At 39.2% G+C, this 19,394-nt stretch overlaps 1 protein-coding gene across 4 annotated transcripts in view; it reads right to left on the reverse strand.

Moving 5' to 3' along the window:
* The window catches only part of SSBP2 (single stranded DNA binding protein 2), a 139,510-nt gene that overhangs the window by 34,237 nt on the left and 85,879 nt on the right, over positions 1-19,394 (reverse strand). For 3 of the 4 annotated variants that reach the window (XM_063423888.1, XM_063423889.1, XM_063423887.1), the window contains 2 exons: positions 13,984-14,073; positions 1,541-1,600 (listed from right to left, as the gene is read on the reverse strand). In XM_063423888.1, the coding sequence (XP_063279958.1) occupies positions 1,541-1,600; positions 13,984-14,073 (150 nt within the window). The remainder of the gene's footprint in view (positions 1-1,540; positions 1,601-13,983; positions 14,074-19,394) is intronic. The other variant, XM_063423890.1, reaches the window with a different exon arrangement.

The raw sequence follows: 19,394 nt of genomic DNA on the forward strand, positions 1-19,394 counted from the left end.
CCACATTAATCTGCCCTCTGGGTTTACCGAATTAGGTTTAAAGCTCATTTTTACAGGATTTTACCTGTAGCTGGGTCAAGTAGAAAAACACGTTTATGAATGGATCTTTATAGCTGATCCATGAGGTGCTATTTAGCATTTCAAAGCATCATCACATTTTCAGTAAAAATGTATCCTGAGCAAGCAGAATCTCAGAATGGTTTGGGTTGGAAGGGACCTTAAAGCCCATCTCCTTCCAACCCCTCTGCCATGGGCAGGGACCCTTTTCACAGTCCCAGGACCAAGCTACCACCTAAATCAAAATTTGGGCCTTAAAGCTGCACCTCAATAGTTTATTGCTTTCACACCCTGCCCATCCATGCCATACCTTTAGTAACGTCAGTGCTGCTAAAGCAGCAGTTTGTGAACTTGGCATAATGTGAATGTAGCAAGAGCTGCAGTTCACTGGGATTATGTGATTATCTTCCCCACTGGACTGGAAATACCACAGTGTGCAGACCAAAACACTCCTGAAACCAAACCTGCAGGTTGGCAGTACTTGCAGCCACCACATCCCACCTGCCAGAATTCACTGAGCTTAGGCTCAGAGGGTGTGAAACACAAACAGTTGGCTCAGGGGCACAGACACCTCCGGCTAAAATAGTATTGGGAAGTACAAAACTCAGGAATGGACTGAGTAACAGCAGTAAAATGTTATCAAATATTAAGTGGAGTACTAATGGCACTGCACAGACGATCACTTCATCCAAGTTAATTAAGTCCCCTACTGCCCTGGTGAGAAAGTAGCCCTGGTACAGATACCTAATCCCAAACATCACCAGGTAAAGCAACACCTGGAGAAGTCTTGCCACCTGATACATCCAGCTCACTGAAATTTAGATTTCATACCTTCTAGTGATAGCATGTCAAAAGTAAGGACAAATTTGTTGAAAATGTGTTACACAAATACAAAACATAGCCAGAAATGAGGCTAGAGTATAGTGTAACAATAGAAAGGCAGTCCTGGAAGCCAAAGCTGAACCAAACTACCTACTATTCCATTTATCCTTTCTATCTTTCCCAGTATTGTAAATGACCTAGTTTTCATCTCAGAACTCCATTGATGTTTTTCTGTCTGCTTGTCTTTAACTTTTCATCTGCTGACAACTCTTTCTCCTCCTCTATCTCTATGGAGAACTTGAAAACACAAATGTTCTCTACTTCCAGAACCTTATTCTCACAGATGGGCCAGAAAGTTCTCTGCTGATGAACAGTAGCTCATTACTCATACTCGTCTTGCTGGCATTGCACATCCTTTGATCAAGACGAGACAAAATTGGGAATTCAGAGCTTTTAGAAAGTCGTCAGAGTGTCTATAGGAGCCACAGAGTATTTCATGAGACCTGTTTCTCACCAATAGTCTCCATACTTATTGTGAAATAAATATAATTTGTATGTCCAACAGAGATGGGCAGGGACTGATGTATTTGACACAGAACTGAGTAACACAGGGATGGAACCCTCACCCTGGGCCAGCAGAGCATCAGGGATCAAGCCTTACCTGGTTGGGTATTCTGAGAGGTGGCCTTGGACCTCCAGGGTACCGCGGGGACATGAAAGGCTGCAGGGAGAAAAAGAAACATTCCTGATGAATAATCCCACTCATCCTGTAAATGCCACCCTGTGTCACTGCCATACTCACACCCATCCAGCCTGAACACTCCCAGAAGAGCTCTGGATATTGTTCCACAATGTTTAGCAGTATTACATAAATTCAGAGATTTGCAGCCAATCCATCTATCAGGATAAATTATTTAACAATTTGTTTCAGCACTTGTAAGTGCAGAATATAGAAAACTTAATGCATTAATAGTTAAGAATAAATAATCACACATCTGTATTTTCCACTGGAGAAGGGGCAGATGGGAACCTTGGAATAGAAAACAAAAGTGTTGCTGGGAGAGTTCAGAGGTAAGGAAGATCAAAATAATTCACAAATACTTTTCCTTCACTTTTTCATAATACACTAAAAAGCAACACAAAATTTAACCTGTGGGGACACAGTTCATGATGCAAATAATTAAAATTTTGCTGGTTTCAGTCACCATGTCAATTCAGTGCTGCACTCCTGCCCTCCTGCTCATGCACTGGATCTCCTCTCTCACACCTCAATTTATACCCAAATTTGGCACCCCATCCACACCTTGTGGCACCTGGTGGCTCTTGGCTACTCCTGAGCTACCTCACAGCCCACAGACAAAGCCAGGATCCCAGATAATCGAGTGGTACTGGTACTGGCAGCAAAAACATTTAACTTCTCTCCTCATCCGCTCCAAAATATGGCAATAGCCTAGAAATCTGAAAAGATGAGCGACAAATCTACAAGAAAAAAGCACAAATATCTGACTAAACAGAAGATGAAGAGGATGGCTTTGGCAAGCACGAGTACCTAGAGCTCCAGAAGAAAATGAGGGATAAAATTATGCTGTGTCTGAGCACAGGGACAAAAAGACTGATCTAGACTAGCAATAGCTAGCAGAGAAACTGCAATTATTTTACCAATAATTACTACTGGAATTTTTCCTATGATCTTACATCAGTAAATTAATGAAACCTTTCACATCCTGGAATCAGATGAAAGCTGAAATAATGTAACCTACATAAACATGCACTCAAAGTAGTGCTAGAAAGCAATTTAAAGTACAGAAGGTTTACAAACTGGAGAAGAAAGTTCAATAACAATTGTGAATAGATTAATAAAAAGATGCTTGAAACTATGTGCTTTAGAAGAGGGAGTCTCCTTTGTGCTGTCTGATGGTGAGAAACTCTGATAAGAGAAAGGGCTGTGCATGTGGCAAGGTCCTCGTGAAACAGTGGAAGTGTCAGGAAATTAGAATTTCAGCCATTTCTACAAGGGTCAACTGAGTGCAGCCACTCCAGTGAGGACCCTGGGTTTGACTTGTCTCCTCCAGCAAACGAAACTCAACTTCGTTTACAGCTGTGCAGCTCAAAAAAAGGGGAATTCGAAGTGTCTCTCATTTCAGCCATGCCTTCAGAGCAGAATCAGCCTACTAATACTAATACTAATACTAATACTAATACTAATACTAATACTAATACTAATACTAATACTAATACTAATACTAATACTAATACTATGTAATAGTAATTTTAAAAAGTAATAAACCCCCTGCTCCTTTCCAAGCTTATAAGGCTTATGTACTGTAAATATTCATGTATCTATGTATCCCCCTTACGTCCAGATGGACCTGCAGTGACAAGCAGATTTCAAGTAGTTCCTGTGGTTTGGTTTACCACAAAAATTTTACCATTACAAACTTACATATTCTTATTTTTGTGTCAGTGACTGAACTTCTCCCTCTCCACTACCAATATAATTTTTGTCCACAAAAAGGTTCCACCAAGATGTTGCAAGACAACAAAGAAATTATGTCCAACATTTTAATGAAAATATATTAAATACTCTCAGCTTTTCATGACAGTGGGAGTAGCTTTAAAGTCCCCACAATCATTATTGAGCACCAGATTCTAGAAGACACAAACTCAAGCAGCAGAAACTTTGTGCCACATGTTTATTCACCACTTCCCTTGTCATTTCCAGAACACCTGACATTTAGTCTCTGAACTAGTTTCACTTTAACTTTCTACTCTTTTTTTTTGTTTGTTTTTTTTAATTAGGAGTTGCTGGAATGTCCATTAGGGAGTAACCACTGTGGGCTTCCATTTCTTACAACAGTCATCCCTCTCTCCTCGACCTCTTGGCAACTTCTTCCTCCCCTTCTCTTGCACCACAAACACCCCTGAACTTACTGGGCTTGGAATACTAATACTAAATTAAAACCAGTGTCCACAGACCTTGAACTGGTCATTCAGATCTTGTTTCTGAAGGTGAAAATAAAATGTTTGCATGCTGAAGACTTGGACATTTCTGCCTGTTGCTTCAGCCTTCTGTCACTCAAAATTTAGCATTTTAAATGCATCTTAAATGGACGCTCACACTGAATTGTTAGAAAGACAGACTCCTTATTCGTCTTGGAATTAAGCTCGAAAAATCCTCAATAATGCAGCAGGCATCTTTAGCTGTGGGATAGGAAGAAGACAGAGGGGCTAAAATCAACTTCTCAAATGGAGTTCAAGAACTGGCAGACACCATAATGTATTAGGAAAAGCAGAAAAAAACACTCCAAAACAAAAACCCCCAAAAATCCCAACAATAATAACAAACAAACCAAAACCAAACCAAAGGCAATGTAAAAGACCCAACCCAATTAAAAAACACCCACACAAACCAAATCAAACCTCCTCCAAAACCCCTCAAAACTAAAACTAAAAAGCAAGATAGAAATAAAGAAGTAACCACACACAAAAAAAAAAAAAGACAAACCCCAAACTGAAAACAAATCTCAACCAAACCCAACCAACCAACCAAAAAAACCCCACCAAAAAACCCTAACAAAAAAAAAACCCCAAAAAAACCCCCACAAAAAAAACCAACCAAAAAAACCCCCAAAAAACAAAAAACAAAACAAAAACAAAAAACAAACAAACAAACAAACAACAACAAAAAAACCCCACCACAAACAAAACAAAACAAAACAAAACAAAACAAAACACCCTACACACCCCAGAATTAATAGAACAAAGTAACAGGCAAGCAAGCCGGATCTAAGCCACTGCTGAAATGGAGATATCACCAACATCTGTTGACAGCAATATATTGTAATTCCTACCACAGGTAAGAAATCCACTAAATTGGCACCACAAAAAGTATTCTGAAGGCTGCCATCCTGCAGCTGAGAGTAATGGAAGAACAACCTTCTCTTAAACTGGGTGAAAAAGAAAAAAACCTTTTGTGGAGTCACTGCAGAATATTTGCATTTACCAACTTACAGTGAAGGTTAAAAAAAAGAGCCCAAAAACCTAAAAGGAGGAAAGTATTAGAATACTAAAATAAGAGAGATGACACAAAATAAAATCAAGATGTGAAATGTTAAATTTATTAAGCTTCCTGCTCATACAGGAACATTTTATGTTGAATTGTAAAAGTACTTTAAAGAAAAGCAAGTTCAGGAACTTGAACAATGCTGCCAGAAGTTGCAGCACTTTTCTGTTATCTCTCTGCTCAAGAATAATACAGCTGTGTACAGGGAGAGCAAAGGGTATCTCATAACCTGTGTGTTTAATGCAGGTCTGAAAGGTGTGTGTGCTGTGCAACATCAAAATCTTGTAAAATCCTATTTTTCTTAGTTCTCAACACAACAGAAAATAGGTTTCTCAGCTGGAAAGTCTCCGAGAGAGCAATTTTGAAGCACAACAGCCTCACTGCCCACATTTTGGTGCCAGAAAATGTGATCTTACAGAAAGTATCCACCAGGAAGCTGATGCCATAAAGGCACAGAGACTGAGATCTTTCTCTGCCAGTCATGCAGTTCTTTCAGTTCTTTCTTTCAGCCGTTCAGGAGATTCTAAAATATTATGTGGGTTCGTTTTCACTTCCACCTAATAGAGGTGAAATAAAGAAATCAGAGGGTGGTGTTCTACTAAACACAACATACTCAATGAATCTACTGTTTCTTCAATTTGCTTCCCTTCCAAAAGGTGGGAGTGTAACTTACTTGCTTCTACATACAGGTTTCTTGCACTGACATTTTTATCCTGTTTTTCCTCATACCTTTACATTTATCAATCACATTTTGTCTCACACAAATTTGCAAAATTTACAATAATCCACAGCCCAGAGAAGTAATACAGAATATTTTAATTCCTTTTGAGACTTAACTGACTGTAAATATATTGATCACAAATTAAAAATCACACAGTGAGACACAGCCTCACATTTAGCATGGAGAAGGACCGAAATGGCAATAATTGATTTTTATAACTCAGCCACCTACAGCATAAACATAAAGCCCACTTATCCTAGCAGCTGAAAATGGAACCACAGACCTTATTTGTACACACTATGAGTGATCTTAAATTAATTGTGCTGCTACTTCAGGTGCAAGTACTGGAGAACAGTTCAAGCTGCAAGAGACAAGGTCACATTTCCTCTGGAGATTTGGAAAATGACCCGACCTTTTCTTCTATCCATTTAAAAGTTCTAAATGATCACACGTGAAACAAACCAAAAATCTTTGTTCTTCTCTCTGTTTAAAAATCAGTTGCCAAGTTACACATTCTGTGTAAAATACAATACATCTTTGCCTTTTTTTGTTTTCAAACTCTACTCCAGGCTAAAAGATTTGGCATCACTCACTGTTATGATAACCAGTATTAGTATCCAAATGATAAAAATAAGACTGCTGGCCATTTTTATTTTGTTTTTCTATAAGGGTAAATAATAGTTTAATACATCTCTTTAAGACTGCTGAGTTTAAGGAAATGCTCTAGAGATGTTTTACACCTACATTTCTCATTCCCAAACCAAAAGGGGTTTGCCCTCCTAGGAGGACCACGGGGAACCATTAAATATGTGTGAATTGAATTTATCCAAGTTATCCTGCAGCTCATTTTTAATTTCATTGCTTTTCATTTTTTAGTTTCCTCTGTGATTTTTTTTTTGTGGCATCTCCCTCGGCAGTGACAAGTCACCCAAGTTTCAGGACACTCTTCATTAACGCATTTTTGTTTTAACCAGGACTAAACCTGAAATGATTTTTTGTTAAAGTTTTCAAAGATGAAATTTGCACTGCTCATCTTGCAGTCTACCAGTGCAAACCAAACCAGCTGTTTTTAACTATGTTATTTCACATAAAAATGTGTTATTCTCAGCACTGAGAGAGGATTTCTCTACATTGGCCTTTCCTGATGACCAAACCCATTTCCATGAGCAAGTTCTTCTCTGTGATTCAGAAAGAGATCCCTAAAAAATAATTCCTGTATTTATGATTTTCTAAGAGCAGACTGACAACTTATAAATAGCAACAGAAAGAGGTCTGATTTAATTCAGAATACAGGGCAATTTTTCCCCCTAAACTGAAGAGCTCCTTCCTCATCCTGAATTCCATGTTACAGCAATACCAACTTTTAAAATAAATTTAATGTTTTATCCCTGTCCCAAGGAAGACCATAAGGAAGGACACTGCAACACACAACTTGTTTAGTGTAGAAAAATGAAGAAATATTTCTGTGCTTAAAGAAAGGAAGAAAGAAACAAACAAAAACAACCTGAAAAGCCCCAAACAAAACCTTTGGTCCCCAGCTAAATATTTGTCTGAGATGCTGAAAGCCAGATCTGCTTTTAGATGATCTGTAGGAATTGCACTGTTATTACATCTGTGTCACTTCGTGGGGAACATCATTATCTGAAGCTCAAGGTTTCATAACTGGGAGAGAATGTTGCTAAGGTCTGCACATGATGCTTAAAGGAATTTCTGAAAGATGTTCAAATTTTATAAGAAGTATGACTTATATGAATTTTAAACCAGGTAAATAGTCTTTATATTAATTTTATTAAATGCAAACAGAAGGGAAAACTGAGTATTTCCAACATGACGAACCAAAACATCCAAGAAGTATCACCTTAAACCCCCTCAAAAATAAAAATTGCTACATATTTAGAATTTAGTCATCATCCAGACAGATGACTGAAAGCATTTTCCTCAGATTGATAAACCTGATCATGATACACGGCTGATTCTTTGGAACAGCTGATTAACTCTTCAAGCTGAGCAGTTTTAATCTGTTCCAACAATTATGAGCAGTAAAAGCACTGCCACAACTGCAGGGTGGGATTCTTGAAGCCAGTAGATCCTGGATAACTTTACTTTTTTTAGAAGTTGACTTTATTGCTGGTATTTAGGGAAAGGAGCCCAAACAGGACAAAACCACAAATTACTTACAGATCTTTCTAGATGATAATGCCCTCTCACATAGTGCAACAAGTCAAATAATTTTTAAAAATAGAATCTTTAAAAATGCAATATGATACTGCTGAGGACAAAAATGCACATATGCCAATTCTGCACAGAATTAGACATATAATTTTATGAATTTGAGTATTCCCAAACTGCTCTACTGGGATGATGCATTGACAAACCATGGAGATTCCAAAAATACAAAAAAGTTCTTTCTACCAACAGGGATTATCAGAGGGAAAAAAATCCCCTTTAAAATCTTGTTTTCAAAGTTTTCAAGGCTGCCAAAGCTGCTGTCTTTGCTCACAAGCTGCATGTGGAGCTCTGGTGACGTTTCATTTTTCCATCACCATGTTTTCACAATCCAGGTGATTTTCAAGCTTCTGGCACTACCCTGTATCTGCCCTGCTCAGTTTCTTTAACTTTTCACTCCTTCACCTGCAATTGTCCCACTTGCTGCACTGGAATTGAGGCTGGGTGTGAACATGTGCCAAATCCAGCTAATTTTGCTATTCTCTTACAGTTTGTAACTATCTCAGTCTTACAGAAAAGTTAATGCTGCAAAAATGGGGAACACAGGAGGATGGTGATGGATCCTGGGACAGATAATGAGGTGTGGCTGCTGGAAGGGGGGAGAAAAAATATGGAGAACACTCTGGAAAACGAGGAGATTGTGTGAGCATTAAGGGGAGAGCTGAAAGAGTTCAAAGGGGTTTATAAAGAAACAAAATGTTTTTAGACTGACAGAGATACAGGTGCTGGTTCTGTACCAGGATGAGCCACAGCACAACCTCAGGCTCCAGCTGTGCCATTCCACAGCTGGGACTGGGATTCCTCATTCCCTGAGGAGTAACAAATAACAATCCCCAGTGGACAATTCACTCCAAAATGGCTTTAAAGAGGTGCTGGAGGATTCCTCCTCCTCGCCTTCCTTCCTTTAACTGCTTTAACCAAATGCTGCATTTATTGGGTCTCCAATACAAACTTTATTTTTTAACGATATGTCATGCCATGACTTTACTGTAAATATGGTCAATATTAACTATGAACTAAAATAGTATGTTACAGACATACTTTACAGCCTTACACTGCACCTTACAAATCCATTTTCTTTTCATGTGTAAGTAGTTCACCATTTTTTCCTCAAAATGCAGGAGATGCAGGTTACTAATTTTTAATTTGCTGACTTTAATTATTCTCACTTACTTAAATGATAGATTTATATTTATTTACATATGGTAGATATACATTTGTTATGTATTCATATATAACCAATATAAATGTGTGTATATATATATATTTTTATATACCTATATATTTATTTTCTTGCATAGCATTACTACTTGAGATATACATTTATATCTCAAATAGTAACGTTAGGCAGGAAGATAAAGTCCTTTTTGCTCATGTGCCTCACTGTAATAATGCTCTCCTGAAGCAATAGGTCAGCTCTACTAAGGCAAACAAGGCCAAAAATAATACTTGAGAATAATATGGATTGAGATGAAACGAGCACGAGCAGATGCCACTAGATGGCAAAGCAGGCTCACATTACTTTTCAGGGCTGGGTTTGGGCTGGTTTTTTTTCTTCCCCTTTATATAAGAGGAATATGTAACATTTGTATTTCAAACATGATGTCAACATTTCTCTCCCATGCCATTCCAAGTTTATCTGGTGATCTGAAGTTGGTGAACGAAGCCAACCACTTGAAAAGCCCTTTAGAAAACACAGGCACCATGGAAATAATGTTTAGTGGTAAGCTGAACTTGAAGAGATTTTAATAAATGTGCTGAAAAAAGTAATGTGTTTAAAAGAAAGGGCACTTCACTTATGTGTGAAAAGGTACAGACAAGCGTTAGAATTTGACTTTTAACAGAATTACCAAATTAAACAAGTGAACTGACAATTGTAAAACAACCTGCTCCCCTACAACTCCCAGCAGGATCTCTCAGTGAGTGTCTCTAAAGCCAGTCATGCTCCTCCCACAGCCAAACCTTTGGGCAGCCATGGAATAGAGGAGCTGAGGACAACAGGGGTTTAATTAAATATACACTTACGCGTTTCTCCTAATTGCAGTGCAAAAGCAGCAGCCAGGGTCAGACTCTGGGCAGTGCTGGGTGTCAGTAACCTGGATAACCAGTGGAAGGTGCCCCTGCTCACAGCTGGGGCTGGAACAAGAGAGACTTTAAGGTCCCTTCCAAACAATTCTGTGCCGCTTTGTTTTACACTCTGCATTTAGGAGTGCTGAAACTGAAAATTTAACTAAAAGGCAAATAAAATCCTGTGAAATCAATAGTTTACATTCTGCTTAAAAACTCCAAACACCTCAAAGAACACACATTTCCAAACTTCCCTCTGGCCTCTGCTCATTTGCTTATTTAACACCAATATTGCCCACAAGGATCAAAAAAACAAACGGTCTGCAAAACCACAAATGTAACATCTCCCAAATTGTTTAGTTGCCTTAAAATATCAGTGAAGAGAGGCATGGAAATAGTCCTCGGTACCTGAAGAGCAACAGTTGCACCTGCAAGACGGGTTGTGCAAACCTGAAAGTCTCTGAATTCTATGACCTGAACCTCTTTGATCACAAGTGGAAGATTTAACTCACTGTAAATGCATTTGTAAGAGCCTTGTGTAAAGCTGTGTCTGCTGCCTTATATACACATCCATGAACATTAGACCCAAAGGTAATTATTTATTATGATCTTATTCAGTCTTTCAGTGGTTCAGTTACTGTGTTAGAGTCAGACAGGCTCCAAAACCAGGGACAAAGAGCAGGTCATGCTGATATCATGACTGGCCATATGAAGAAGCGAACAAATTATATGGATTAAAAATGTCTAAAAACAACACAGAAAAAGTCCCAAATGACTTTATTTTATTATCATAGTACCTAAGTGCCACCCTCACACCTTAGCTCCATGTCCAGGATGTTATAGATGGGAAAACTGGAAAAGGATGAGGTATTTCCAGGCTCAGGCTGGTTGAGCATTCCATACATATATAAATAAGATCATCTCACCTCTATGTAATCTAATATGGTTTAATGACTTCTGTTGCCCAAAGCAGCTGTTTGGGTTATACTATTTGGAGTTAAAGAGTCCAAATATATATGGCAGAGCTGTTGTGCCCCACACATTTGAGTGTTGCTGCTAATGAACAGAGCAGATTTAGTTTCTGTATCACACTGAGTTATTTCCAGAGTCCCACTGCTGCTCAGACTGAGAGAAGATGAGGACAAAAAGTATGTGTCCATGAACTTACATTCCAACACAAACACACCAGTGGAGGAAATTGAGGCACATCCTAACTCCACATAAACACAGACATTTCAAATTTCACTTTTGACACTGCAAAGAATTTCTCTTAAAAACAAAACAAAACAAACTCCACAAACAAACAAAATCCCCAAACATCATTTATTTGATGACAATATCTGTGTACAACTCCATCACCTTCCCTGCACTGTGCCATTTTTCTGGACAGTCAGCACTGCAGACCATCATCCCTCACCTGAACTGAAGTCCCAAAGTACAGCTACATAGAGATACAAGACAAATGCAGCTGCTGGCTTCAGAACCTCTGCATGAAATGGCACAGGTTGCTAATTAACATCAGTGCTAATGGTCTATCTGCATGAGAAAACCTCATTTCACAAAGACAGAGTTTACCACATACTGTCAGAGAAAAAACAATTCTCCTGTATTTCTCTACCTCCAAATGCTATACTAGCAGTCTACATTATCTTTTAAAAATAAAATAAGATTTCTTTTCTTCTATAAAAAAGAAATGTCTCAAAAATCATGTTAGAGGTCAGCAGTGCCAACCAAAAGCAAAGCCTATTGGTGTTTCTTCATTCCCAGCACATTTCCTCCCCTGGACTGTGACATTCCTCTGCTCTGGTAAGAACCCACTGCAGCAGCAATGACCCCACTTTGCTTATGTCCCTGTGCATGCTCAGTGCCCACCCAAAATACGAGTGCAAAAGCAGGAGGGAAGAAATTACTTTAAATCATCTGTGACCCCTGAGTTCTGCAAGCAGAGCTGGCAGGTGCTGGCTGTCAGCAGCTTCAGCTCAGCCCAACCTAAACAACTCCTAAAAGCAACACAGGCGCCCTTATCATTCCAGGGTGACCTTCCAGATAAATTTCAGGCTAAAGGAATTAAAATGTTACGAGGCCTTTGTGGAGCAAAGTCTCAGTGCACTAAATATAGACACAAGCACCTCTCTCCTGCTCTGCCCATGTGGTCTGACTCTGAGAATGAACTGTTTGCTGTCATAATCCAGGAGTAAGGGGCATATCTCAGCTCCAAACTGCTGTGGGGAGAAGAAGGAGGGTTGCCAGCTCTTAGACCAAGACATATGAACCTGTTCTCTGTGGTTTGTTTTACTCTGGGATCAGAGGAATTGAAGGACAGGATGGAGAAACAGCCTGTCCAGGTAAAGGTCTACCAGAACAGCAGCACCCATGAAGGATGGAGGAGGTTTTCACCATGAGTTTCCCTTTCTGGCCTGTGATTTCACCTGCATTTCAACAGCAGCAGATGATGCCCTTCCATTTTCAAGTTTCACATAGGCAGGCTCTGTCTGCTGGTACATTTTCTTGTCCTAGGGCAAGTTGACCTTGGTGAAGCTGACCTCTGCTGAAGGTTTCAGAGCCTGGCACCAAGTGCTGCCTGACAACACCCACTGTAGCACCAGGGCTGTCTGCACTCACAGCCTCAAGCACCTCAGGCTCTCACTGGGATGGAACCCTCTGGATTTTGGCTTAGCTCCCCTTGCTGGGATAACTCCCAAACACATCAACACACCCACTACCACACCTGATTTCCAAACTTACATGTATTCTTAAGCACACAACTACAGCATGAATTAATAATGTCTTGAAAAATGTTCCTTTTCACTCTCAGGCCTCGCAAAAAGAGCAGGATGATGTTGTGGCTTGAAGTCAGACTCAAGACAAATACGGGCATACAATGAGATTTTACCCGCGTTCAACTTTCTATCAGCTTGTCTTTGTTACATCTTCAAAGATCTGGAGTGGCTAGAAGTCTGTTCATGCTTCTAAAAACAAAACTCCCACATCCTCCTTCTGCAAATCTTTAAAATAGTTACTCTCTCCTCTGTACTTCACACACTTGTCCTATCTGTGCCCCTTCCCCATCCTAGTAGTCATCATAAACAATAACAAAAAATTTAATTCCTCTGACATCACAACTGAAGTGGGAGGTTGAAGTAAAAAAAAAAAAAAAAAAGTGAAATATTGATATAATCTAAAAATTAAGACAAAAATTACGTGCAAAAGAGCCTACCTAGCCAGCTTTTCAAAGCACTAAATGCAGAAATAAATTAATTAATGAGTCCTGCCAGCTCCCGAGAATTTTTTGACTAGCAACAGACAGATGTTTTCCACTTCACTTCCAAGTATCTTTTCATTCATGTATTACAAATCAAGCCTCAGTTTGCCAGTGTGGAGAAAAACAACTGAGCTTTGGTGAGGAGGAGATGTAAGCCCAGCCTGGGGACAGTGCAGCCCACACTGGGCTTGCACTAAAATGTCATTTCTTCCACCATCATATCCTGTGCTGCTACTGCCCAAAGTGCTAAATGGGTGTTTAGCTCCACATAGGAAAAAACTGAGCAAAAGCAGCACATGATCTTAATCCCTGACTTAACTTTTTTAAGCACTGGGATTGAGATCTTCAAGGTGCAGGGTGATGCTCAGTGGACATTCTGCAATGCCCAGGCTGAATTCCCACAGAAGCAAGGGAATCTGGCCCGTGGCTTTAGCACAGACCTGAACACAACCAACAATGTTCTAACTTTAAAATTTCCATGGGTCATAAGAAATTATTTTAATATTGTACACAAGCATTTTTGATTTCTGCTAAAACCCTGGCATGATTTCTTGTTCTGTGCTGTACTATTTAATAAATTAAATACTCATTAGTCAGGTCCCTTTCTTCCCACCTGTCCACTTCCGTTCAAAAATAAACTCTCAAATATTGCACCACACAGTGAGACATAGTTCAGAACAGGACCTTTTCTACAGATTTGCAAACACCATTACAGAGGATTTTCTATCCTAAAATTCCTGTAATCATAATTTTTTTTCTGAATACCTGAAAAAACCCCGGTGGTACTGGACCTACTGGCATGCCATCTCCTGGGGGAATGTTTCCTAGCACTGGGCTGGGAGCTGCTGCAGCACTCTGAAAAGAACAAAGGGAGAATAAACCTTTGTCATTGCATGGTAGGCATTAAACCCCCCCCACCAAAAAACCCCAAACCTGACCAAAGCGCAGAAAGTAATTCTTGGATATGTCATTTTGCCATTTCATCTGAAGGTAAATTAAAATTGTTTAGTCTTTTGTCTGTAAAAGTACCACGATTTGCTGAAATAACACATGTACACTGAGGGGAAGGGTGCCAGAGACTGCACAGGCCAATTACACAAATCCTGACTAAATTTAAAAAATGTTTTATCTGAGTGTCTCTACATGCACCAATGTGAATGTAACTTGCATACTTCCTGTCTCATGCATATGAACAGTCTCACACATGCACAAGGACATACACAGAGCATAAAGAAAGTAATTTATGCATTTTATCAGCAGTTTCTAAGCACTTTAAAGATAATTTCAGCAGCCTGTAATATTTTTCCAGAACAACAACAAGCTTCCAAACAGGGAGGGCTCTGTTATAAACAGTACAAGAAGGGATGTTCATGATTCTGCTGCTAATGCTCAAGATTTTACCAACCCCAAAAATAACCACCATGACAAATTAGAAGAATTCAGGTTACATTTTTGGAACGGAAAAGAAAAAAGAGATTTCTAAGGAGTGAATCAGAGGATGAAATTAGTTACCTTTGCAAATCCTTCAGCTGGAATAAGCGAGTAAAGAATATTGCTCCTGGCAATTTATACGCAGGAGATTGTCACAGAAAAGAGAAGCCAAATGGCTTCTGTTGTCATGTGTTGGAACCTCAATTAGTTTTAATTTCTAGCATTCTTCTTTCCTGCAATGTGTTTCTGTAGTGTATGAGGCTGAATCATCTATAAATGCTCAAAATCTTGTGTGAAAGTACTGGAGCACACAGAATGCTCCCAGAGCCACTGGTAGGTTACTAATGACCTGCCAAAGCCTGCCCTGCAGAACATACAGATATTAAATTATCACTCTATTTATTGTGCACTCAGACTCGATACCTTAAAGATGCAGATCTGGAAATTGCATTTCCAGGTGTTTGGCACAATACCCAGGAAAGGAAAGAATAATGCAGGAAAGATCTGAAAACTGGCATGAAAGGAGGGATGACCTTTTTCAACCAAGCAGAAAGGAAACATTCAGTTAATCACCACACATTCCTTTAATGGTTTAAGCTGTGTTTCAGAATTAAAGTTCTGTACAACTAGCAGTAACATATTTAGCATCCAAGCTCAATGTTCTTTGGAAAAGTCTGGAATGTATCACAGAAATATAAAGTCTGCAAAAGGTGCTGGCTCTCAAAACAAGTGCAAGGCTTTGATTCACAGAAAATCCTCTAATAAAGGGTATTATCTATGCAAGGATCAGCGCTGAAACACTGTAGAATTGCAGCTGACAAGGAAAGCCAGCCAGGTGAGCTGGATGCAGCAAACACTTTGGAATCATAACTACAAATCATGCAGGGACAGGCCATCACAAAGCAGCCAGAACAGCCTGGGCAGCTGTGGCCAAAAAAGGTGGTGCTCTGCCAGTCACTGCCACTCATGTCAAATAATTATTTTAATACCATCTCCATTTCCAAAGGAAAACAGGAGTAAAAGCTGTAGTTTTGTTGTTGTTTGGTTTTTTTAAAGAAACAATGAGCTCCTTAAGCATCAGTGTGCAATAAACCCACGACAGGCACAGTCTGAGTGGAGCATGTTGGATGCACTTCTGCAGGTACAAGTTTTCTGGATGAAGGATGACAACAGCAGCACCACTGATGGAGAAAATCAATGATGTTAAAAGCCTGAGCATCTCCAAATGCCCCAAAGAGCCTGAACTGCAGGGCTGGCCAAGGAGGAGCAGCCCATTAAAGGGGCAGTGATGGCCTTTATTAGAGCACCATCACCCCTGAGTGCCCTGGGCTGAGCCACCTCACTGGCCACAGAATTTGCCACTGGCCATTGGATGTGTCCCCTGCCAGGGGGTCACAGGGGAGGAAACAGCCCCTTGGGATGAAGAGCTCCCACCGGAATACAGTGCCCTGCTGCTGACAATTCATGCTTTTTCCCACTTTGAAAATTATCTTTTAAAAAATGAACCAGCAAACTTTGTAAAAAAATGAAAGGAGATGGGGAACTAATGATTATTCCAAAATGGAGAGAGTAAAGGATTAAAGTTATAACTGTAAACCATTCACTGTCCTAAAAAGGCTTTGCAAGGAATATACCTAAAAATAGCATTTTCATAATTGTCTCATAGAGGTGGGGTTCCCTCCCCCTATTTCTGCATCTTCCCAGGCACTGATACCAGAGGAACCCAGCCCCCTTCCCTGGTGAATCACCAGGAATTGGCAGGGAGGGACTCGATGTTACAGGCATCCTGCAACACTCTCAGGTGTTACAGAAAACTCCATTTCTACCCTTCATTACACAATGCACTGGGGTTTTTTTTCTGTTTGCTTGTTTGTTTGGGATTTTCCTCCCTGATGGGCAACGAAGTCCCACAGCCAGAAATAAAGTATTTTCAGTGTTTTGGGCATATTACATTTTCTAGTTTATGCTAAATAATTAATCTTTTAAGAACTTCTACCAGGTAGATCAATAAAAAAACCTGCAACTGCTGCATGGAAATATTCTTATTTATTCTACCCTGATGAATTATTCATTCTTTTTCCACAGTCCCATAGCAAAACCGTGGCCTCCTTTTGCATGCCTTACAAGTTGTTCATCATTTATACTTCCATTAGTTTGACATTTTAAATATTTGCAAATTGCTTTCCCTGCTTTCATAAAAAGATGAAATCGGAAAACTTAGATGGTATAAACTCTTTCTACAGTAGCTTACTCCTTAAAAATGGAAATCTGTATTTGCTTTGGTAGCTAAAATAATGATTTTATACTAATGAATTTATAATAATTTACAATTATTAATTAAAACTGCGTACTTGAGTGAAAGTTACTATGGTCATTCCTTCCCTACCCAAGCTACTCTTGGCAATGCGAAAATAGATTACTATCATAACTAATAAAACTAGCTATGGTTTAGGATGAATTTTATAATAAACAAACCACAAAGTAAATAAAATGTAAAGTAAAATCATTTCACTATTCCACTAGTATAGTATCTGAAGTACAAAAATCCAGAGACAAACCTGCAGTGCTCATTTTTTGAGGCCATCCCAAGAAGTGGTTGATGAGGGAAGCTTACAAACAATTTAATTTGAAACCAAAGAATGCTACAAAGAAATGACTTGACTTTATAAAAATCCTCACCTGGCTTTTTCACCAAGACATTCAATTTAGGTATTTCGCTTACAGTAAGACTTCCTTATTTTTATCCAAAGTAAGCTGTTCACCACATGTTACTATATTTGTCCACTCCGGAGAGAGTTCTGTTTTTAAGAAGTCTCACTGATGGCAAATGATGTAATCTACTGGAAGATGGAGGGGAGAAGTTGGATCCTACAAATAAAAGTGCCGAACACCCAATTCCCTCATTACCTCACTCTCTTCCACGTCAGCCGTAAATCAACTCCTATCATTTAGGAATATAATGTTTTCATATATTCATGCACACAACCAAAGCATGCCATCTCCAGACAAAAATATTCTGCCATGGATGGTGTAGACACAATCAACTGAACTGGAGCAGGAAGGATCAACATCTCAGGATATTTTTATATACAGTGGTAGTGGGTTAAGGAAAAAATTGAACAGTGAATGTGGAATGTGAAGGACAACGCAGGGAAACCACAACCACATTTGAAATGCTGCTGAGAGCAGCACAGTCAGAAGAAAAAGCAGAAAATGCCAAAATTGAAACAATTGCTGGTTTACTTTTTTTTTCTTTCTTTCTTTTTTTTTTCTCTTTCTTTCTTTTCTCCTTTTGTTTTCTGGGGACAGGGGATAAATATCTGGTACATTAACTCAGGAAATCATGGGAAGTAAGGAATTGAAATGTAGTTGTCGGTTGTTTTTTTTTTCCTTGAAAGACAAGCAATGGATGATTACTATTTCCAGTCATGTTTAGCACATGTTTAATTTCTGGTCATTGACAGCTTTGAAGTGCCAGACATACTGCAGCCAGTACCATAAAAAATATCAAATTTTCACTTCAAAACACTTGTAACTTACCAAGTGTTTCTAAGACATCAGCTGGTTCCTGTAACAGAACTTCCCTATTTGTACCCATCACAAATGAAAGAAGTATTAAAGGAACTACAATGATTAACCACTAGCAATCTTGTATTCTCCAAGATGGAACATAAAACTACTCATCACTCTGAACAACAAAATAAATAAAACTTTTAAAACTCCCCCAACACTTTAAATAAGTCTCTGTGCCTTTTAGAAATCCTTTGAACACTTGGCTGTACACCAAGAAGCCAAAACCCCCAGACTGAGCAGCTTTGGTTTACTCAACACAGATTGGGAGGTCATGCCCAAAAAAGGTGGATTCAGCACCCTGAAAGAGGCAGGTAATTTGAAAGATCTGGATCAGGAGACCTAATTAAATCCTGCTGCAGCTCCATTGATATATGCTTGTCTAAACCGCTTAATTTCTGTTGTGTAAGAGGAAGGCATTCACATGACAGCACAAGTCTGAGATGTGTAATTGTGGAACGTCATTCCTTACAACTTCCCCATTTTCCTCCAATCCCAGCTCCCTATGGTTTCATCTGGACTCTTCATTCCATCTTATTTATGGGTAATAAAGAAAAATGAAAAATAAAGATACCATCAATTGAAATGAAAAAAAAATCACACTTTATCTGTTTCTTGGAAACACAAAAAGGTTTGCACCAGCAGTTAGGAAAGAGCAGACCTATTGATGATGATGATGATGATGATGATGATGATGATGATGATGATGATGATGATGATGATAATGATGATGATGATGATGATGATGGTGGTGGTGGTGATGATGATCACAAAGGAGAAGGTGCCCATTGAGACTGCACCCATCATTCTTCCCCAAGAAATCACTCTACCCTCAGATCCACCTCACTCCAGCAAAACTTCCCCATATTTGAAGTGGGATCACAGTTTGCATCCCAGTGCCCAGTCTGGGGATTTCATCCTGCTTAGCTGAGACAGAGAAATTACATTACAGTGCTGAAAACTGGATACTGGGTTGGAATATAAATTAATTTTGAGGGATGCTTTGTTATCAGTGAATAAAAGGAGACTTCAAATTCCTGGTAAAAGACGGCATTTCCATTCTGCCTCTCAGCTGCTGCTGCTTCTTGGATTATTTAGAATATAACTTCCAGACAAGATTTTCTCAAAATTATGGTTATAAAGAAAAGTTATTTGAAAGAAACCTTCGTTATTGC

The sequence above is a fragment of the Prinia subflava genome, chromosome Z, assembly GCF_021018805.1.
Source record: "Prinia subflava isolate CZ2003 ecotype Zambia chromosome Z, Cam_Psub_1.2, whole genome shotgun sequence".
NCBI lineage: Eukaryota > Metazoa > Chordata > Aves > Passeriformes > Cisticolidae > Prinia > Prinia subflava.